The sequence below is a fragment of the Cuculus canorus genome, chromosome 19 (assembly GCF_017976375.1).
Source record: "Cuculus canorus isolate bCucCan1 chromosome 19, bCucCan1.pri, whole genome shotgun sequence".
In the NCBI taxonomy this organism is placed as follows: domain Eukaryota; kingdom Metazoa; phylum Chordata; class Aves; order Cuculiformes; family Cuculidae; genus Cuculus; species Cuculus canorus.
Window position 1 is genome coordinate 6,317,620 of NC_071419.1, and position 22,715 is coordinate 6,340,334.

A 22,715-nucleotide genomic window follows, 5' to 3' on the forward strand; every position below is an offset into this window, starting at 1 on the left:
CAGCCTCATAAATGCAGTCATTTTCCATCGAGGGAGTCTCATTGTCATCAACAAGTAAAAGCAGGATGGTTACTTCCTTCATATACCAGCAGGGTAAATAACTTAGGTGCAGCAGGACTAGAGGGTTTCATCAGAATAAAACCAATACAGGTCCAGCTGCCTCTACTGCATCTTTAGTTTGCGCTTTTCAGTGATCTATTCAGAAAACATTAAATTACCAGTATTAAAATTCTTTTTTCAGCAAAGACAGATCAGTTCTTTACCCCATGCTCTTTCCCCATCACTATATTCCTGCAGGAATCCAGAAAAAAAACAGTTTTCTTGGATAATACCTTTAATTCCTTCCTGTGGCTCAGCTATTCAGTGCCTGTAAATCCTCGTCAAAAGGAGCTGCAGTGCAAGTGGAGCACCCAGAGAGGTACCTTTCACCTCTTACACAGCCTGCTCACATTTTCCACCTCTGAAGTGGGACCGGTGTCACTGTGGTCAAGTAGTCAGGGGAAGAGGAAGCAAGGGAAGGCAAAACACAAGAAAAACACTTTTCTGTGCAATAAACGGGCCGCACAGAAACTCACGACTGCCTTTGGAAGTCGCAGGCTGATTCTCCGTAATACATCAAGAACCCACTCCATCGGGAAAGACGCTATCTGCCAACATTTCCAGTTGGAAATGCTTCCAGGCAGACAGCTAGGAAACACACTGAAATAATGTGTTACCAGCAGTTGGCTGCAGACACAATTTCTATGGCAATAGGCAGTTTTCTCCACCGACTGCGGTCCCTATCCCTCTGCGAGGAAAGGGGAGCGCAATATGCATCTTGAAAGCCCAACGGAGCCCCTGTAGGGCATCATAGAATGATAGAATCACCGGGTTGGAAAGGACCCACTGGATCATCAAGTCCAACCATACTCCAATAGCCTTGTATTTGGCAACAAAAACTGTTCCAGCCATTTGTTAAAGCAATGGTGAAATACATAAGGTAGTCCAGGCTTGTCATAGGGCAGGACCTCCTTCACTCTACATTTAATTTTTACTTATTCATAAAGGAATGCCATAATCCACAAGGACTCATACAATGAGTGAGAGAAACAATAATCCTACACAATAGCTGGAATTATTAACATTTGTCTTCAGAAAAGCAAGATCGTGAAAGGCCAAGTGCCTTAGCATACAGAAATTTTAAAAGAAAGCAGACATTAAAGGAAAATGCAAATTAAAAATTAAAACTTTTATTCTGTTAAAGTGTCCAGTCTTACAAGTCGTTCAGAGAAAACAATAGCAGCCTTCAGTGCTGAAGGTGGAGGTGCTGGCTGATCAGCTGCCCAAACAACCCCACTTACAAAGTGAATGCCATGATTCTGAAACGTTACAGCAAGTCGCAGGTCTCGATGCCAAACCACAACCCTGCTCCTACTTTTACCAAGTGGGAGTGAACAATGTTTAAGCCATGAGTAGCGTCTTACTGAAATGGACACATCTGTCAGCTGTAAAAGATTCGGGCTCCTAAGCCCCCTTTCTCATTGGCTCCTACGGAAAAATCTCCCCCATTGTTCAATAAAATTCCTTTAAAGGAGACCGAGGGAAGAAGGGAAGGATAGTTCCCGAAATCCTAAATTAAGCCTTTCTTTGTGTGAATGCGCACAAAGTTCACCTTCACGATGCAGCGCAGCAATTCAAATACAGCTGCTTTTAAAAAGGGATTTTGGAGATGAGATTTCAGGAGGATTTCATACCGCCAAAGTGGTTGAATATTAACCACTGCAGCTGGAGGGATGGAAGGGGAAAGGTCAGAGTCAAACAATACTCTACTCCAGTTCCAGTTCTGCTTCGTGCAATGTGAGAAAGCAGGTAGGACAGAAAACTCTGTTTTGGCACATGATTGGTAAACCCACAGGATCCACTGTGTGGCCAAACAGTGGGGGGAAAATTCATTTTAAAATGCAACAAGAAAGAAAAATAAAAATCAAGGTGAAGCTTAAGCAATAGTTTTACTTGTTAGCACTCGCACGGCCTTACCTTGGGTAACATTTCAGAGTAGATGACTCTGCCGCTTACAGTACGACAATACTGTTTGTCAGTGAGAAGTCGGGCCAAAAGCTAAGAAAGAAAAAGAACCAGAGGGAACAGCTCTGGCTTCAGGCAGAGCTGACTGCAAATACACTTGAAGAGCGAGAGCCCCTGTGGAGAAGTTACATTAATGCATTGCTGGGGAAGGCACAGCTATTAATGAGGAAAAAGAAGTTATCCCTCTCTTAGAGGACTGAAAAAATAAAAACACCCAAAGAATTCAAACCACGCAAGTCCCCTTTCCAAAAAAGTACAGAAAGGAAACAGTGCCACAGCTGTTGAATCGATAATATCTGAAATTTCTTCCATACACCTCATCCTCTGCTAAGGATGTGTCATTGTTCTCAAAATCCCTAGATTCATTTGTTAGGGAGGGAAAAAAGGAGAATCGCAGTGTGGTTCAGCAACCGAATGCCACTTAACACTACTTGTGGTAACGAACACCAAGGACTGACTTAATTCAGTGAGCTAAATGGAGCGTATAAATGGTAATAAGAAAAAATAAAAAATGAGGTAGGATATTATCAAGAAGCAACAATTAATACCCAAGAACACCACATCATGAGACACCTGTAACGGCCATTTAACCACCCAGACTGGCAGAGTTAATTGATTCCAGCTGCTGAATTAATGGGGACCAGATCATAAAATCAGAAAAGAATCTTAAACAAAGAACAACTCCAGCTCATTCCAGTGCATAGTTTCAGAGATACAGCAAGATTTACACATGTAACAGGTTTGGCGCTCCTCGCCTTCCAGCTGGTTACAAATAATCAGTCGCAGGTTTGGGGGATATTTAGCAGGAAAGGCAGAATTTCATCTTACAAACCTTCGGTCTTGACACGGGATGAGGGCGTATGTGATCTACGCAAAAACTCATTCAGCTCAGAAGTGCTATTAGGGAAACAGTTGGTTTGAATTCAGGTTGTTGTACAGTTTAGCAGCTAATAAATAATCTGGTTTGCTACTATTCAAGTGCTTTGAAAAGCCTGTCAGAAGAACACTACACTGACCAGACACTTGATTGTCTGCTTAAGTTGATATTTTTTTTTTTACTGAAAGCACAGAGTGTCAGAAATAAAACCCCTAAACTTCAGTTTGATGGATATTTAAAGGAAAATAAATAAAATACACTGATTGCATGCTTGCAAAGGAGGAAGGATTGTTGATGTAAGCTCATCCTTCAAAGGCTGAGCAATCCAGACAATATGGGTAGCAGGTGACTCATTCTGCTGTGGGCTGAGTTTGCAGGAGTCCTGAGCAGTGAACACGTTCAGGACCTCATGGTTTAGACCCTGTCCTTGAAGTTTTAAAGCTTCTTCCATCTCATCACACAAGACTGATACTCTGGAATCGGTATCTATTTGAGGAAAGACCAAGAAGCACATATCAGGAGTAAATAACACATATTGCTGCCTACCAGAATGGCAATGGATTTCTGTGCCACGTGTGTTTCTGGCACAAGAGGTTATCAGGCTGCCCATCCCAATTTTGCCACACAGGAAGCCATCTCAAGCCCTATCAGCCCTGACTGGAAAAATCTGAGCTTGGAATATTGTAAGAGCAGCAAAAAGCTAGTGTTTTCATGCATGATCAGTACTGGCCTGGCCTGTAATTGCTTTGTAGCCCTCAGGCACGGAGCAGTCTCTACTCAGAAAGCAGCAGGAGAATAGGTCTGTTATTTATCAGAAGCCGGAGAGTTTCCGACTTCCAGCAGAATAGCCTATTGCCCACCTGTCCTGTGGACTCAGCACCAAGACACACGGCAGCTCAGGGGCTTGCAAGCTTTTAGAAGCGCTGCAGCATACTTTCAGAAGCTGCTTATAGAAACTTCTAGCCTAGCTGTGTAAAGATTAGTTTGGATAACTAAGACCACACTGGGAATCAAGAGTCATTTACAATGATCCAGGCATACAGAAGAAAGCCCTCTGCTCCTGTAAGCCAGGTGAAAACCCTGTGAGGTGCCCTGCCCTGTCAGCCCTGCCTAGCCTAAAATACACATTGTAAACCAGTCACCCAGTGGCCTTGAATGCAAAACAGAGTTCAAGCCTCTGTTCTGCAGCCATCACAACCTTTTGGCACAGAGTAAGGAAAAGAAGTTTCCTCCACAATCCCACAGCCTCCACACTCACTATTACTGTAGGTAAGCCCAAAGCCATTCCCACTTTACTTAAGCGGCATTAAGCCCATCCAGCAATTTCTACCCTCTGTTGATGCAAAATGCTTGTGCAGGTAGAACGAGTACAATCCAGGAAACATCAGCATCAATACTTCACCATCCTCTCAGCGGCAGCCCCTCTCTAACACAATTTCAAAACACTAACCTTGTTCGAAACATGAAGAGCTTTTAGAGTACCTTGCCTTCCAGATAGAGATTTAATTACATTATTCTCTGGATTGTTTAAACTTCTCATAATGAATGGACTAAGGGAGGCAGAATTTACGTCTTTCTTAAAAGCAGTTTTATAAGCAGATCTCCCAGATTTTAATGTAGCTTTATTTAAGCATCTGAACATTAACAAATCCAGAGCCCAGTTAACATGATTCATGGTTTCAGCATGTTTAGTGTATATATTTCATATCTTACATCTGATGAAGAAAGCCGCAGCATGCCTTATTGCCTCAACATCCAAGGGATCACTAGGATTTGCTAAGCCGAGGCCCTCACACTGGCAGCGTGCCGGGAAGCACTTTTGGGATATGGCTGCCGCTTCCCATGTTTGCACCCAGGGGAGGCCTCCAAACTTCTCAGGCCTCAACTTGCAGCACTCCACCTTGGAGCCAACCTGTTGGTCTGATGCAGAGTATTACAATGAGGACCTGCAGGTCCTTGAGCCTCCTCTTCCTTCTGATGGAAAAGAGCAGACTTAACGTGTACTGTGGGCACGCTTTAACCATCCCACCTTAAGGACATGATTATCAGTAGCTATGATAAATTATCTACCTCTGCCAGAGCAGAAGGTTGGGGTTTTGTCAAACAATACCAAACAGGTCAGACTTGTTTTAATAAAGACTGCTCTGTCCCAGGGACCTGGAGGAGCTCAGTCCACAGAGGATTCTCACACTGCTCCTTAATGCTGAGGGAATGAAAAGGTGAAGAAACAGGAAGACCAGTTTCTTTTCCAGCACCAACTTCAATCAGCATTAGCCTCTTATTTAGGTCAAGAGGTGTAACAGGAACTGACAGCTGTTAAAGTGAGGAGGACAAAAGAAAAGAACAATCAAGCAGCTCTGTAGACTGCGTTAATGAAAACGGTGGCAAAGCATCTAACAGCTTAATGGGGGGGAGGCAAAAGGTGCAGAGGAAAACTGAGTTTCCACTAACACCATTCAAGCCCAGGAGACTCCCCACCACACCAACCAGTTGTACAAAATATCAGGAATTCAAAAGTAACTTAAAAACTTTAAAAGCCAGATCCTGAAGCAACTCAATGCTTCTGGGAGAGTGGATTAGGCAGTCCCACTGCTTTTTTTCGCAGATCTTTCTCCCATTTCCACTAAAATCACCCATTTCAGAACACACTAAAGCTCCGGAACTGTGTCAGTTAGTGCCTCCAGCATATCAGCTGGAGAAGTGTGATCTACCCATCAGTACAAATGACTTAAAACTGTTAAAATAGTGCAAGCTGAAATGAGCAGAGAGTCTGAGGGGTCTGGTTCCTTCTCCAGGGGCAAGAGGAGAAGGTACAGGGGGTAAAGGGGAAAACATGATTGGTAAAAAAACCAAAAAGATCCTGCATTCAAGCTGATGTCCAAGATAAGTTTATCCCCCAAATTTTAATGCCAGCATCTAGATAAAATCAGCTGTCTGTATCCTATCCCACCCCACTGTGGGGCCTCACTGACTGAATCTCCATGTCAGAGGGGAACTGTACCAGGTGTCACAGAAAGAGATGGAGGTTCAAGAGTTTCCTAGTCTCTTGACCTTTGCTTGCAGGACACTGGACACCATCAGTCCCTGCCACGTATAAGCCCCATTTGGAGCAATGCAGCAAACCCCATATTTCATTTTCTCCTTCAAAGGTAATTTATTCTCACCAGCACCATCCACCTCACTTCCTGTCCAGAAGAACAGCAAGATCTCTTGCTCCCTCTGGCTCTTCCTCAGAGGCCAACTAAGCTGTCTTGATCCTCATCCTGATCCCAAGCTTCCCCCGTCCTGCATCTGAGGCAAGAAGTTGCCTCATTCAGTCGCGATTGTTCAGGGACTCCTTGGCTAGTCTGGTAGTGATAGGAAAGGAGAAAGGGGAGGACCTGGGGAAATGGGGACTGGAATGGCCTTTTGTTTCCTTCTAGTTGGTCAGAGGCTTTTTTCTCCTTTCTCCAGGGGTTCAAGCTTGCTCTTTGTCCGCCCTCCACAACCGCTCTTTGACTTCCAAGGGCAGCGTGTTGAACAGGTCCTCCTCTACCACAAGCCCACTGCGTTTCAACAGAGGACATTCTCCCAGCTCCACAGGCAGGCACTCCAAGCGATTCCCTCGTAGCTCTATCTGGGACAGATTTGTCAGCTCTCCAACCCGGGATGGAAGTGACTGCAGCACATTGTTTCCCAGGTGCAATGTTCTCAGCTTCCTGCACTGGAACAGCTCTGGTGGGAGACTCTCAATCTGAAAAAGAGAAATCAAATTGTAGGCAAAGCCGCCAGCAAACAGGACATGTGCTCATAACAGACCAACAAGTCCACACAATCCTTCAAGGTTCACAGAGCACTTGTTTTCAGTCACCCACTTCTCTCTTGAGTGAGCTCCTGCTTTCCACCATAAGGACTGTTCCCAAAGTAAAAGTCACTACATCATGACCATATGGATTCCTCTTTCAGACATTATTGTGTGAGTTACAAAAGATCTCCAATGATGGTGGCTAAAGCAAAAGACACCACTGATGTCACACTGAGAGGACCAGCAACCTGCTCACAGCTGGCCTATGCTGTCACACGTTCCCATCAGCATTAGCTTCTTTCCATCCCAAACTCTTAGAACCATCATTGGATCACAGTCCCTTTGCTCTAAACAGCCATAGCACAACTGGTACCATACTGAACACCACCCAGACTGGGGTTAGCCAGTGCTCCTAGATCTGCTGTAAGAAGAGCAGAGGCTACATGGGTACAACCTCCAGGCCCTGACAACTGGGGCTCTTCTTTCATTGTTTCTGTAGGGCTTTCAAATGTTGCAAGAACCCCCCAGGCTCCACAGCACAGGGGGTTTTGACAGTGACAAAAGGCAACCAAAGAAATGAAGCCATCAGCTGTGAGCTTTCCCACCACCACCTTCATGCATCCATGAGTCACTAATTTAATAAGGTTTATTACTATTATAGCTTTCTAATAGTCCAGTCCTCCCAAAGAATTTCTAGGAAGACAATGTGGCTAAGGTTTAACACACACCAGGCTATGAAACAAAGGTAGCAACTCAGTATTCTCCCCTTAGTTCAAGGCCTCATCTTGGAGGCCTTAAATTGCCTTTAAATTCAACAGTGTCCTTTTTAAAACTTAAATTATGCAGGACATCCTTCACGGCTAAATTAGACCATAATCAGTTCTGAACAAGTTGAGTCCAAGGAAAAGCCAAGATGAGACTGATCAATTAAAGACCATTCAATTCAGTCATCGTTACTGGTACTGTCCAGTATTTTGCAAACAGCAACATGCAAATAGCCACGGGGTCCTGAAAATAATAGTGCTATTTAAGGGACAAGTATTGGTTTAGGAAGGAAACAACGTGCTATAGCACAGCCTGCTTTCCAGAATGGAACACTGGTACCAGCCAGTTCCAAAAGGCTCTGTTTGCTGCTCTGCTGAGCCAGGAGAGGACAGTCAAGATAATTCCTGGCCTTGGGAAATGCCAGCCTACCAGTTCATGTGTTTCTTGCTGTAAGCAACAAGACTGTCAGGGTCCCAGGGCAACTGTGGCCTTGCCCAGGAATCTGCAGAGGACACAAACAGCTTTGCTGTTTCACCGCGTCCCCACTACCTTTTGCTTCAGAACACACTGGAGAGAAGACTGATGCAGCCTTCCTGTTGCAGTTTTTTTTCAGAGAGGAATGGGTGGTGCCACAATGCAGAAAATGGAGCTGCCTCTCACTCCTTTTCATCCAAGAAGGCTCCACCCCAGGACTGCAGAGGACACACTGCAGATTAACCCTCAGGAAGCTGTGCAAAGGAGGCTGACGGAACACAAATGGTACAGAATTACCCAAATTCTGAGCTTAAAGCTTAAGAATCTTTAAAACTCCCTCATCTTTGCTTAATGCTATCCTCAGGCACTGCCCATATCAGCTGTGCTTGCTCCAAGAAGAGTTTGGCTTTTAACTGAATAGAAAATGATGTGTGCCTACCATGGGGTTTACCAGAGCTGAAGCCATCCAGTGTGTCAGTGGGGGAAAAGAGAGCACAGCTATTAAACTGGGAGCACTGAGCAGCTCTGCCACTAATCTGCAGTGGCATAACTCAGTCATGAACCTTCAGACACCGACTTCAACACGGTGACTGGAGTTTTAGGAACCCTGTGTTAATACTGAACTGCTTTAGCAATTAAATACTTGATTTGAGAACGTTTCCCTGGGTGAAAAGCCAAATCATGCCAGAGGGGCTCTGTCTACCTCTCATAGGCAATCCAACAGTGCTCAGTTATAAATACATCTCGCCAGCAGCGGTAAGGAACTCGACATACAACTGCTCCAGGACAGTTCTAGTGCGTGCTCCCAGAAGAACCCAGAAGCCACTAATTAGATCTGCCAGCAATTTGTAGTTATGTTAGAGCCTTTTGCAACTTCAGGTGGTAATAAACTCCAAGACAAAAAGAACATTCCAGGAACCTGCAGATAGAAGGAACGAAAGCTTCAACAAGCCCTTCAGCTCAGCACACCAGTCTGTGCGGTCACTGACTGATCCTTGTGATCAGAGTGAATGAGGTTTCCTTTATCCCAAACAGAGGAGAAAAGGTTCAGGAAAAAGCACGGGTACAGTTTGCTTTAAGCAAATAAACATTCTCCAACACAAGCCAGGAGACAACCTGTGGTAATCGAGCAGCACAGTGCACTTGGTCACCCTCGCTGCCCTGCATGTAGGCTCAGACAGTTAATGCTGAGACTTGACCTCTGGGATTACACAAGAAAATTCATGGCTATCACACAGAAGCACGGCCAGGAGCTATCGTATTTCCTCTCCTCTGAAAGTCAAAGAATTGCCACAGTTCAAGCTTTCACATCTGTCTGCCAACAGATAAACCTGGTTTAGTTCACCCTGCCTTGAGTAAGGGCGCTGCAGAAGACTGCTTTGCTCCCTCCAAAGTCACCTCTGTGGAATGAGCCAATGCATTAAAAGTGAGAGCTTAAAAACCGTTTCTCTTAAGTCTGTCCCTACCCAACTCCTCACCAAAAGCGCATGCTTACAAGACCAAAAACTACGGAATATTCTCTGGAAATGCAAGATTCTATAAGCAAAGCTGAAAGCACACACCTACATGCTGCCACGGTGCACAACCACTGCTGAAGTTACACAGGTTTACATACATAGTTCTAGATTAAGTTTCTCCCATCTCCATTTTAAGCTCAAAACTGCTGTCAAGTTAGAGACTACAAGCTTCTAACTGCAGAGAAATAACAGACAGGCAGGATTCCTAAACAGCCTCCAGTTACCACTTATGAGTAGTCTAACAGTCGAGAGGAACGGCTACAGAACCAGGGCTGTTTGAAGAAGACTTTTGCCCCTGGAGTTACCTGTATGTTTAGATAAACCCCTCAGAGAGAAACAAAAGCTTAAGAATTTAAATAGAAGGCAGTGTCAGGAGTATTTCACACACCTTAACATGTTTAATCACACAGATAACAAAAGTGCCCCAGTTTTACTCACACAGAACACTCAGCTCCCTGCTCACTTACCCTGTTGGCTGTCACAGCGAGGTTCTGCAGGTTTTGAAGAAGTCCAACGTCTGGCGGTATGGAAGTCAGGTTGTTGTGGCTGAGATCCAAGTACCGAAGCTTTCGGCAATAGAAGAGCTGCGTAGGGATCTTTTCTATCTTGTTACGATTCAGGTAAAGGCGCTCTAAATTGGTTAGGTTGCCTATTTGCATGGGAATGTAGGCAATGTGGTTGTACCACAATTTAAGGCAAGTGAGACGATGTAAGTGCTGGAAGCTGATGATTTCCTCAATGGTCTTTAGGTTATTGTCCTTCAGATCGATCTCCTGCAGATTGTGGAGGCTAAAGATGGAGTGAGGAATGCGTTCCAAGTCACAACGGATCAGCTCAAGCTCTGTCAAGTTGACCATTTTCTTAAGGCTGTTGAGAACAATGAGCTTGGTGCCCTCATTGTTGATGGAAAGCTTCTGAAGATGCACACCAACATCTGTCACCACCTGCGGCAGCTTGGTGAGGTTACTCTTCAACCTCAACACCTTCAGCCTCTTTAGCTCCCTCAATCCATCTATCACAATGTACCGGTTGTTTTCAGCACTCAAGTTCCCTGTCAGATGAAGCTCCTCTAGGGTCTTCAGGCTATAAATCCAAAGAGGAATCTCCTTGATGTCTGTGAACTTGATGTGGAGAGATTTCAAATTCTCCCTCAAGAAGGCAAGGGCTGGAGCCTCAATTTTGGCAGCTGTGTGGTAGAGCCACAGTTCCTTAAGGCTGGTGAGCTGAGCAATGCTTGGGGGAATAGTGACATCAGGGATAAGCTCCAGCTTCAAGACCTCCAGCTCAATGAGGTCGAAAACCGTGTCAGGAATGCCACTCAACATGAAAAGATGCAATTCCAGCTTTTCCTGGGAGTTCTTGGTGATCCTCTGGCGCAGCTTCTCCAAAGTCCACTCGTTGTTGAGGTTCAGCTGCCGCAGTTTGTTCTCGCTCACCTCCGACAGAAAGACTGCAAAGCGCTTGGAGTACAGGGGGTCATACTGATCGATCAGATGGAGCATAAAAGCAAAGTCATTTTTCACATCGGGAATATCACTGTAACTGCTCTCCTCCCGAATAGACTCAAAGGAATATTTCTTGAGTGATCGCCTCAGCATCCACCAGAGCGTGTACATGCAGATGAAGCCATAGAATATCACCAAACTGATGTAGAACGATGCCAAGATTTTGAAGAGAGTAGCCAAAGGATGAGCACAGCGGTACATCCTGTAGCCAGTCAAGCTCTCAATGTCCACTTTACAGTCAACATCAAACGTTATGTTGTTGACGTAGTAAACAGTGTAGCAGATGATCAGGATGAACTTGATCACTTTGATGATGGTCTGTCTCATGTACAGGCGATAAACTATATCTCCCTCTTCCACATGCGTGCGAAACTTTTTCACTTTCTCAAAGAGTGCTTTGGCCTGTTCACCTTCTTTTTTGTCCAAGACACCAGTCTCAGACCGGTCCACGATCCCTTGCTCGATTCGAGACTTTGTTCTCTGCAGCATGGGAACAGTGGCTTCCACATCCTCACTGACCGTGGAGGACTTCTTGTCCATGGAGCCATTCATTTTCCCAAATGCTGGCTTGGTATCACTCTCTTCCACCACTGTCTCAGACAGGGCCCTCGTTGTCCACGGAGAGTCAAAACACTTAAGCAAAATAGACACAAAATGCTCCAGCTTGGAGCTGGTCCTTGGGAATTTGAACCAGAAGTTGCTACAAGCCAGGAAGATGAGAGTATGTAGCAGCACCAGGTAAGGAAAATACTTGGCAAACCAATGCAGACGGTTCTCATAACACACTGCATCCACATAGTTATACTGGTGCCGGTCCAAGTCATATCGGATCCCCGTAGGTCCTGTATCAGTCGAGGGAAGAAGACTAGAATTATAGTAGGTACGTTCTGGGGTTGTGGTTGTCCAACCTCTGACTGAGTCATTGCAAGAGTCTTTGGTAACCCATTTACAGGGCAAACAAATCATTTTGTCCTGGGTGACCTGAAGCGTCCCTCCAAACACCGCAATCATCAACATCACGATGGAAATGTAGTCCGTGAAGACGTCCCACCATGGCTTCAGGATGCGGTATGCTGGCTGAGTGTCAGCAAAGTAGCGCAATTCAGTGACTGGAATCATGATTCACCTGAAAGGAAACCAGAAGCAGGCATTACTAGCTTCAACTGTTTTGTTCTGCTTTTCAACAGGGCATCAGGAAACTCATGTTTTAAGCGCTGGCACAGCAAGACTGGAATTAGCCCAGGCCTAATTTCAAGTCACTTTTAGACAAATGAATGAGGCTTCCTGTGAGTAATTTGCTACAGCTGAGGCTGTGAAGTCAGTTTGTTGCTTTTCTCCCTGACAGATGAACTGCCACAAACCATCAGAAGCAGTACTTATCATTAGGAGTCTGTGGGACAAGGCATTCACGCTTAAAGTGCGCCAGGCCAACCTAAACCAGCCTGCCAGACTGGTGGTTGGCAGCTTACTGCCTTATCTAGGGATTTTATTTCAGGGATGAAGGAATCCACCAGCACTGTTAGAAGTGATAAAATCCACACACAGGGCATAGATGTCATGAGTTTGTTACCATTTTTAAAGAGCTAGAAAATAATAATTCTGTATGTGTGGTTCTCAGCAGGGCAAGGAGGAGGATTTACATTCGATACAATTCCATTTCCTAGAACCACTTCATTGACACAACTCAACATCAGTGATAAAGGAAGCTGGAAAAGAGAACAAAGCTGCTCGATACCATAACTTTTCCTTCCATGTAAGGAGTTTTGGCTTCATCCCATTGCACTAATTCTCCAAGGAAAGATTAGTCAGTTGCCCTCTAATAGATTCAGAACCGAAATCCTGTAACAGCTGCACTTTGCATTATTTACTTCAGAAGGAGAGGAAGGGGGAGATATACTTAAAAGAAGAATTCACTTCCCTGATCAACCACTCCCACCCAGAGTTCACTTCAGCTGGGATTTAAGAGCCACAAAGGAAATCAAAAGGTTCTGGGAAGCAGAGGCCTTATGGCAGTGCTTCTGTCCTTCAGATTTCCAGATGGAACTCTGAGCACATTCTCTACAAGCCACAGAAAGCCCTGAAGCCTGAGCAATCCACAGATAACTGTGAGGTCACAAATGTTTCCCTGTCTGACAGGCAACACAAGCAAAGAACATGAAGTCATTGTAACTTGTTCTAATGATGGTGAAAAAGCAGTAAGATCACATCATACCTGCTAGCAGAGTTCAATAGCAGGACAAGCACCAATCCTGCAGTGGTTTTGATATTCCCATGAATTCAATTGTAAAGGAGGAAGATCAAGAACTCTGAATTCCTCAGAAGCACCAGAGCATGACACACACAAGGCTTTTTTTGCTTTGTTGTTTGTTTGGGTTTTTGTTAGAACATCCACCACACCAGGCTCGGAAAGAAAGACAATTCCTAGAGAAACTAGGAAGTTCAGCTACTGAAAGGTTTGAGAGCCAGGGAAAGACGAGACACCACTGGACCACGAGGGAAAACAAACAAGACAAGAACATACATGCCCTTTGTCACCCTCCCACCGTAATCAGACTGAGGGAGCAGAGCCCTACGCTTCCACACTCCAAACAAGAGAAAGCCTGGAAAGTTTTGCAAAGGGGAACATCAAAAGCTACTGCAGTCATCTGCTGGAACAGTTAACCTGGACATGGCTTAGCTTCCCAAATCAAACTATGCTTGCAGGTGAGCACAGCTTCAGTCCTACCAGACTCATAACCTGGAGGGGTTTGAGAGCAGAGACTTCGCCACTCTCCACTCCAAGGTTCCACGGGAGTCCCAAGGCTGTCTCCCAGCAAACGCACATCCATCTCGAGCCCTCCGGACAGATCTGATGGAAAGCTTTGGTAGGGACTCTTTCTAAACTACATCTAAGAGGTAACAAATGCTGCCATATCATTCACTGCTCTCCATAAATGCTGTGTAAGATCCTATTCCTCTTTTCTTTTCACTGCATGTTCCTGAAGACACTGATATTGTTCATAAGACAATTGTTCCCTATTTAAACAACTCCTTACTCTCCTACCCCACACCGAGGAAGAAAAAAATATATATATATTTTATTTTGTTTTTTCTTGCCTAGGCCTCACTTCTTCCAAAGACCCTTCCTCCTCCTTCCAGTGTTTCATCACTCTTGGTAGGGAAACTTAAGTAAGCTCTCCTTTTGAGAACTGGGGTCTCATGGCTAAGGCATTGTCAGACTCACGTTGTAGTGCTGAGTTGCTAGTTTTGCCCAATCCAGAAATTAACTTTGTGCTTACTTGGATTTGTATCTCAAGACAGCCAGGAAGGAAACTAACCAGGAATTAGCCCAGCAGGCTCCCTAGTTCTGTTTACCAGTAGGGTAGGAAATCTCCTTTCACATTGTGCATCTACAAGATAGATTAAAAAAAACATCTGAGTGTCCCATGATAGTTTATTAAGGCTCAGTGTCAGCAATTAAACCCCAGCAGGGTGGAGCAGGAAATGTCCTGCCTTCTAGTAACAATGACAGGGTCACTGGAGGAAGAAAAGGACATTCTCAGCAAGTCTCCCCTGCTCCTGGCAGCAGTGGAGACCCTGCTCAAGTCCCAAACAACAATAAAACTAGAGGCCACCTTTACAGAAGCTGGAATTGATCATATCTTATTTAATCTTACTCCCAGCATCTGCAGTAAAAGGGAAAATTTCCCACTAAAAACTTGAGAAAGTAGGTGGGAAAGTTGCGCCCCTCCTCACTCAGATTTCCCATGTGACCTATTTTCCCTTTCTGAAAGACAGTTTTGCATCAAGATGCAAATGTCATCTTTCCTTCGCGGACTCCATTTTGTAATCATTTTAGAACGTGATTCTTGTTGCAACACACTCTTCTGGATTAGAGCAAGCACTGTCGCTGCTGGGGCTGATCAGGACAGCAGACTAACTGAGAAATCAGATTGTCAGGGGCCACGTCTGTGACTTGACAGTCTCCTGCAAAGCAGGATTCTTCCCACAGGGACCACGATTCCAATTGCCGCACAGAAACCATGCAGGTAGTTGGAACACACCCTCCCAACAAGAACCAGGCAGCAGGATAGAATAAGTTACATGGAGGGTATTATAAGAGTAGGAAAGATCCTCGCACAAAGACAGTTGGGCAAAAACAAAGTTGCCTCTCATATCCAAGACCAGACTGAGTTTCATAGCAGGCAGACTGCAAAGACTTCAAGGTTCTGCTCTTCTATAGAAGTTGAACTCCAGCATGCTCCATCAACGGGAAAGCGTTTCCCACGAAGAAGCTTCATTTGCTAAGTCAGCTCTGTCATGCAGCCTCGATGAAGGCTGCACACAGAACACATGAACTGAGCAAAAGAGTTTATACACAGGAACAGCCCTATCTGGAAAGGAAGTACTGTGTCAGAGTAGCTTTGTTGAAGAAGGATCTGATCTCCTTCATCTACACCTCAAGCTGCAGAACTTTCCAGCTGGAGCTCAGAAACAGGCAATTCGCTAACAGTCCAGTTAACTCTGTCACATGGAAGGCATGGATACTAAGATTTCGATGGAGTGCTTTACTCAAGTTTAAAAGCGCTGATTTCACTAAATTTGTATAAGCCGACAGGGTGGAACATCTCTGCCTCCTGTCAACTTACCAGCAGCATAAGGAAGTAAGTTTTCCAAGGGCGTAATTAAAGACGCAGGCTTTAGGTATTGCAGACTGAGAAAAAAGATAAAAAAAACCTTAAGAAGGGTCTGCCTCAGAGGAGTTTCAGCTTTTGCATTCCACAGTGCTCTCCAAGCTACCACACAGTCCCTGAGCAGTCCTTCACCTTCTGCCACTAAGAAATTACCTTGAGGATTTGGGATACACCAAAGCAGCACTACAATTCATACCCCATAAAGAACAACTCCAAGATAGTTTATAGCAGCAACATCTGAGATTGTACAGGGAAAGATCTGCATGCTAAAGCCTCATTATCACACATCACGATCCATCCAGCCTAAACAAACACACTCCTGAATTCTTTGCACATTCCATGTGTAGACACTACATACCTCTTCAGTGCCTGCAGATTCCCCTGGATCCAAGGATTCCTTTAGCCAGAGGACCATCCCTGCTGCAGCCTGCAGGGCACCTACCTGCCGTGTGCAGCACAGCCTCACCATTAACGCTGAACACGCTGATCTGTTGAAGGAATGGCAGTTTCAGACTTACATAACCAGCTGCCAAACCTACCCAGACTGCAGCCAACCATAAGCATCACCAAGTACTAATCCTACGTGTTACCAGACACACCTGGAGGAAAAAGATAATCGCCTGTGTCAGAAGAACAGGGACATTCTGAGCACACCACACCTAAACAGTAAAATCAGTCAGAAATGAGATGAAACCTATCTGCCTGACAGAGACACTATAAAGCAGCATGTAATTCAACAGATAAAGGCTGACAGAGCCGAGAGCATGAACGCTTCCCACAAAGCAAAAGAAGTTCAAGGTATTAAGAGAACAACTGCTGCAGGAGCAAACATCCTCTGATTTGGACAGTTCCTCTACCCAAAATCATCCAACCTAAACAAGTGAAGACTGACTTATTGTTGACAGACACCTGGCTTAGCAGTGCTTGGAATTCCTGCCTCCAACTGCTAGCCAGTATATCCAGCTAGGAACAAAGTGACCAGAAACAACATCACTGTTGTGTTTCACTGCCTAGTTTGGCAGCTCGACTCATCATTTGCCGAATACTTTATCCAGCCTCCTCTTTCCTCTTCTTTTCTGTTGCCCACTCTGAGCTAACGGCACAATAGAACTGCATGCAAAAACTCATGGCATGCATGAGAATTTCAGTTTCCACCGCTTACTTCCAGGACCTTCCTGAAATCAGGGAAGTCCTCCTCACCTTCAGTGATGTGCAGCTTCCAAGCGAGGCAGCCTCACAATACAGCTATAGGTAAGGAGATATGGATGCACTGTATGTTGGATATTGCAACTCTTTAGTGTCCACTATTCTCAGTGGCTTTCCTTGCAAGACTGTGGTCTGAAAGCAGAAGTCAAGCACCGCTGACAGAATTTCTTACCTCTTAGAAGCCCAGTGAAAGAGGGAGTTGTTCGTACACCAAGAGCAGAGGTAGATAAGGGAAAGAAATCTTGATGCTGTTAAGACTATAGCCCCGATTATTGACAAGCTGCAACACGTTACAATAAGCTTTCAACAGAGCAGTTTCCCTCCCCAGCATGCTGCCACCTGAAATCCTAAAGAAAGGCATGACACAGAGCTCTTTGTTCAAAAACCAGGAAATGTAAGGTCAGAAATGGGACTGGGAATTTACGTGCCTCCTCCCTGTGTTTATTAGGCCTAGAATTAAGAGGGGGGAAAAAAAAAAAGAAGCTGAAACAGAGCTGCTTTCAGGCATCCCTCGGAAAACCTTCCAAGCACAAGGACAGCCATGTGATCAGCTGGAAAAGTGCAAAACATGAGACAGAATCACTCAAGTGATTTTGTACTTTGCTGTTTAGAAATAACGGGGTCAAAGCCCTCCCCAGTAAACTGTTATCCCTACATCAGGCCCTCTCTGCATTAAAAAATATAAACCCCTCCTGTGGGACAAAATGTCTTCTCAGATAGAGAAGTGAACATGTGAAGTTTAAAGGGTCATTTATCATTTAGATTAGCGCACAGAAGAGTGGAAACAGCAGCTGCCAGAACACACACTCTTCACTTGGTGGAACAGTCAGTGAACTGGAGTCTGAGAGCCCTGTAAGTTAGAGTTCACACAACTGCCCAACAGCTGCGCACAACATTCAGCCTCACCCAAGCCACAAGACACAGCAGGATGAAGTGAACCAACTGGGTCACATCATCTTTACCGAAGCTCACAAAGAGTATCTCACCTACACCATGCAGAGCACATTACCATTTGCACAGCCACCCCTTAGCTGATCCTTCCCATGAGATGCAAGACTGGCATTTTTTTTCTGAACAGCCTAGTGCAACGGCTCCCGTTTACCGTCACACAAGCCAAGCCTGTCCTAACAAGCACAGGGAAGAACACCTGCACTATCAGAACAATCCACGCTGGAGATCTGGCTTAGCCTGCCACATTTTCTGACTCCTAACAGCATTTTGCCCCAGCTGCACAGAATTGAACGCAGTCTGAGGTTATCAGCATCACAGAGGCCTGGAGCAGGGACTGTACATACACCTATGTATTTAAGTGCTACCAGATGACTTGCTACAATGATGCAAAACAGAAAAATGTCTTTGTCAGCTTATAAATTATGAACGTACATGGTCACAGGCTTCCTATCCAAAATTACTTTTCTCTTTGCCATGAAAATAGATATTTCAAGGACAAGGAACTTCATTGGAACTTGTCTTGGAAGTACCACAGCCTTATTCCAACAGGATACTATGAAACACTCCCTCCTACTGACTAATGCCAGTGATGGAATTAATTCTGTTAGTAACTACTCAAGATAAACAGAGAGCAACATCATTAACTTGTAACAACCAGAACAGCTTCAAGAGCCTCATCAGCTGCAGAAGGCTACTCAGCAAGTAATGCCAGCATTGAGAAGAGTCACACAAGAAAAGGTAACCGTTTTCAGCTACACACAGAAATGGTGGACAGAGCAGAGCTTTGACAGACCCATCATCAGATTAAGAAATCAAGGCAGTAGTTTCAAAGTGAGAAAAAACTTTTAAGCAAGCATAATCTTAACTGATTGACAGACTGTCACAAGATGCAGAAATCCATGGGTGTTACCACAGCTGTTTTCAAGCTCAAAGAGATGAGCCTGTTAAGATGAAAGAAGCTACAGATGAGAGCAAAGCAAGATAAATAACATCAGCTATGAGCACAGTAATATTGAGTCTCGGTCTGAGGAAAGAGGAGGAATAAGTACATACGCACCTATTCACCATGCCCTGTAAGCCTTGCCTTCAGACCATGAGCTCCAGAACAGTGACTGTGACTTCCAGTTCAGAACATTTTCTGTCTGCGTGAGTCGATTAATAAGGCACAGGCCATCTTTGACCACCAAAATCTGATTAAAACCAAGCCTCTAAAAGAGAGCCTGTTAACTCGCCCAGGACGCACCTCTACAGTGCACAAAGGTAGGCTGAGGCCAAAGAAAGCCGCATGCAAATCTGTCACAAGAGGAGCTTTGTGAATTGCCAAGGAGCTTTCATAGCAAATGTTAACAATGCTCAGTACACAAGGAGGAGGTGGCACTGTTATTTCAGCAGGGAGGTCACGACTGAATAGCTTTTCATTTCAAATGCATTTTCGCAGCACCAGGAGGGGCACGTATAATACAGCTATATGAACTGCAACATACAACACACACACTACATCAACAGTTTAAGGGAAAAACTGCTTAGATGCATTCAAGATATGCTCTTCCAAGCACAGACACTGGGAAATGCACGTTCAGTATCTACCTCAGTTTAGGATACACACATTAGTTTTAAACACTTGAAACATGCACAAAGCAGGCTCAGCACCCTGCAGCTCAATACATTAACATTTAATCATTACCAAATAGCTACACATCCTCCCCTCAATCCTCACATTAAGGAGCCCCACACAAAATTCCTAAACCCTTCTTCCCTCTGTGCTCCACCACTGCTCACCTGATATTGCACCTCTGTTTTCCTAGACACTGGTTAGGCCAAATTTAACACCAGAAATGAGTTTCGCTTCCTTTTTAAGTGCCCTACTGAACAAAATCCTTCTTCAGAATGGGGAAGAATCACACAAAGGCCACTAATAAAGCTGCTCTAATCACAAAGCTATTACACAATAACTTATATGTTTGACCTCCATTGCTTATTTAAAAATATAGTATCAGAGAACCACAAACCACCTCTCTGAACGCCTGCAGCATCTACTAGCATGTAATCAACTCTAAGCATTCAGTAAGCCATCACTAGAAGGTTTCAAGCACTCCACATTTCAAACATGAAAACGTTTAACTTTCATCACACAGCTTCTGGCAGACTTTAAGGAAATATTTATGCAGATTGTTTTGCCCTACACGAATAAAGTCTGAGTTTCCAAATACCATGAGAGATCAGCACAAATAACAAACCAGTGGACTGCCAGCGCATCAGACAAGTCTTAGGGATCCTCGTGCTCTGGATACGTACTGGACATCTCGCTGCTCAGAACATGGCCAATCTGGACAGCATTTCTCATCCTGAAGATAAGCATAGAATTCTGCAATACCTTTCACCATGATCCTAGTGAAGAACGAAGGAAGGAGTTTCTTGCAACTAGTTTCTGTCGTTGCCTAACTGACACCCACGTCATGAGCCAGAGTGCTCAAAAGAGTTTGCTGCAAAAAACTGCCTGAGATGGGTGTACAGAAACACAAACACCACCCTGCAGGAAATGGATGAGCGCCTACCAAACTGAACAGTTCTTGCTAACTTTCATCTGCATTCCTTTTAGTAGCAGTCACCAAACCACTTACAGCCTTGAGATATTTACTGTTTAGTGCAACGAGGAGTCGGGGTCATCTGGCCAGCGGACAGATGTACGGATGAATAACTATAACAGTTATATTTTACTTTGGATAACACACAGCTCATTTACTCCTTAGGTGACTAAGGGCTCACAGAACTTAATTAGCACACCACCACTCTCCTCATATCACCCTCTGATGAACCACCTTTCCTCTTTGCTTCTTATCCATCATCCCATCACCACCCTGTGCTTTGCAACCACGTTTAAGTAGTATCCTGCTGGGTTTTTTTGCTTTATTTTATCACTCAAGTGCTGGCCTGGAGCCCTTACCCTGCAGCTGGGTTCCGCTATCTGCACTTCAGTTCTCTGTGCTGGAAGTGGATGATGTTCCTGCGTGCTGGATCCTGAGCGGGTGCTGAAGCGTTGCATTCCCCACACGCCATGGGAACAGCTTCCCTGAAATGAAACAAACAGGGATTATCGGCAAAGAACAGATCCTCAAGTTCACAGAGGATCCATGCTATGTAAAAGCTTGGTAAAGGATATTCAAGGAGCAAGGCACAACTTGGATGGTCACAGGGAAACAGAGACACCTCAATACGTAGAAAGATGGCAAGAGCTCTAAGAACCAAGTAAATCTCTTAGGAGGAAGGAATCTCCAACATCTTTTATTACAATACAAGTTATCAAAAAGCGGGTGGCACGGACCCAGCCAAAGGAGATGCTGAATATTATAATTAAGCCTAAACTGACAGAGACAGATTAACCTCAGGGAAAAAGGATCAACAGCTTTACTATCTACTACCTAGTCTGAAAAGTTTGATTTTTTCCTCTAAGATGTTACCATCGGGAATATCCGAAAATGTAGATCATCTTCCTAACCATTCTGGATTCAAGCAACTGCCTCCTCTCCTCTCCACATGTATCTACCAACACAAATCTCTAAAGGGACAGCAGTTTAGCAGCATCAACAAGAATTCCCTTCGCTTTTTTCTTCCTTGCTTCCTGCATGTCAGCACGGGGCATGGGAAACCAGACAAGGGAGCAGCGCGAGGCTTGGAGAGCTTTTCAAGCATCCAGCCTTCTGCCTGTGCAGGGAGGACTGCAGAACTTCAGGAAGCTTTTTGTTAACAACAAAGAAAAATGGAAAGGAACAGACATCACTGGGGAAAAAAAACAACCCAAACTGGTGAAGATGTTCAAGAACACACTCCTCCCGATTCCAGGGTTACTGCTGGGGCTGACAGGTTCTGAAAAGACCTCTGATAGCTGGAGCTGCTCTGGTTTAGCTGTGACAGACTGCTGCAGAGGAGAGGTTTAAAGGCTCTGAGCTTCCCCCTGTGCTGCATGGGAGATGTTAAAGGAGACAGCTCTGCCCTTTTCCTCCCTCAGGCTTCATCTCCAGCCCAAAGCCAGCACACCCCAGCACTAGCTCTGCGCCTCAGCTCTCCAGAAAGGGAAAAGCCATCCTCTAGAACCGAAAACCTCAATGGCTCCATCCCCGGCACCGAGCTCCCGCTTGGCTGGACCCCAGCACCGGGCACCCCCGTAACAGGGACCCCGCACTGAGCTCTCCCGGTAACAGGGACCCCCTTACCAAGCTCCTGCATAACGGGGACCCTGCACCGGGCTCCCTCCGCGTCGGGGATCCCCTTACCGAGCTCCCCCCATAACGGCGACCCCGCACCGAGCTCCCCGGCCCTTCCTCGCCCCGCAGCTCTGGCAGGGAACCCACTGTCCTCTCCGGGACCCGAAGGAGTCTCATTCTCACCGAATTAGTCAGCAAATCCCGGCGCAGCGAGGCCAATGCGCTCCCCGGGCCCTGCTGAGCGGTGCCCGGTACCCCGACCCCCGGGTCCCACAGCAACCGCACCACGTCACAGAGCAACCACACCGGCCGTACCCACCTGCCCGCCTCGGCCCCCGCCCTCCCGCTCGCCGGCTCCTTTTGTTCGCCCCAAACCGCACCGCGGCGGCACCTCCCCGGAACTGACCTCACCCGCCCCCGGCGAGACAAGAGGGCGCCGCCATCTTGGGAGCGGGGCGGGGTGAGGGAGAGGGGCGCGCCGCCATCTTTGTGCAGGGCAAAGGCGAGACGGGCGGGGCTTATGGTGGTCGGGGGTTAAAGCGAGGGCGTGTCGGGGAGGGGGAAGTGAAGGCTGGGGTGCCATCTTGGTGCAGGGCACGCGCAAAATGGCGGCCATCTTAAAGGGGCCGCTGCAAAGCTAGGCTTGGAGCTGAGCAGGTGGAGGTAAGGTGGGCGCCTTCACCTGCTGTGAGCGACT

The 22,715-nt window shown here is 45.7% G+C and overlaps 1 protein-coding gene across 3 annotated transcripts; it reads right to left on the reverse strand.

The window, feature by feature from the left end:
* Positions 1-1,213: 1,213 nt before the first annotated feature.
* On the reverse strand, positions 1,214-22,471 carry LRRC8A (leucine rich repeat containing 8 VRAC subunit A). 3 transcript variants are annotated; one of them, XM_054084308.1, is made up of 5 exons: positions 22,338-22,471; positions 20,761-20,886; positions 16,018-16,147; positions 9,949-12,112; positions 1,214-6,674 (listed from the first exon to the last, which is right to left on the reverse strand). In XM_054084308.1, the coding sequence occupies exons 4-5, from the start codon at positions 12,103-12,105 to the stop codon at positions 6,399-6,401; spliced, it is 2,433 nt and encodes an 810-aa protein (XP_053940283.1). In that variant the 5' UTR covers positions 12,106-12,112; positions 16,018-16,147; positions 20,761-20,886; positions 22,338-22,471; the 3' UTR covers positions 1,214-6,398. The 3 variants fall into 3 exon arrangements, with proteins under 3 accessions (XP_053940283.1, XP_053940281.1, XP_053940282.1); XM_054084306.1 differs by lacking the exon at positions 16,018-16,147; XM_054084307.1 differs by lacking the exons at positions 16,018-16,147; positions 22,338-22,471 and adding an exon at positions 22,202-22,337.
* Between the last annotated feature and the right edge of the window lie 244 nt (positions 22,472-22,715).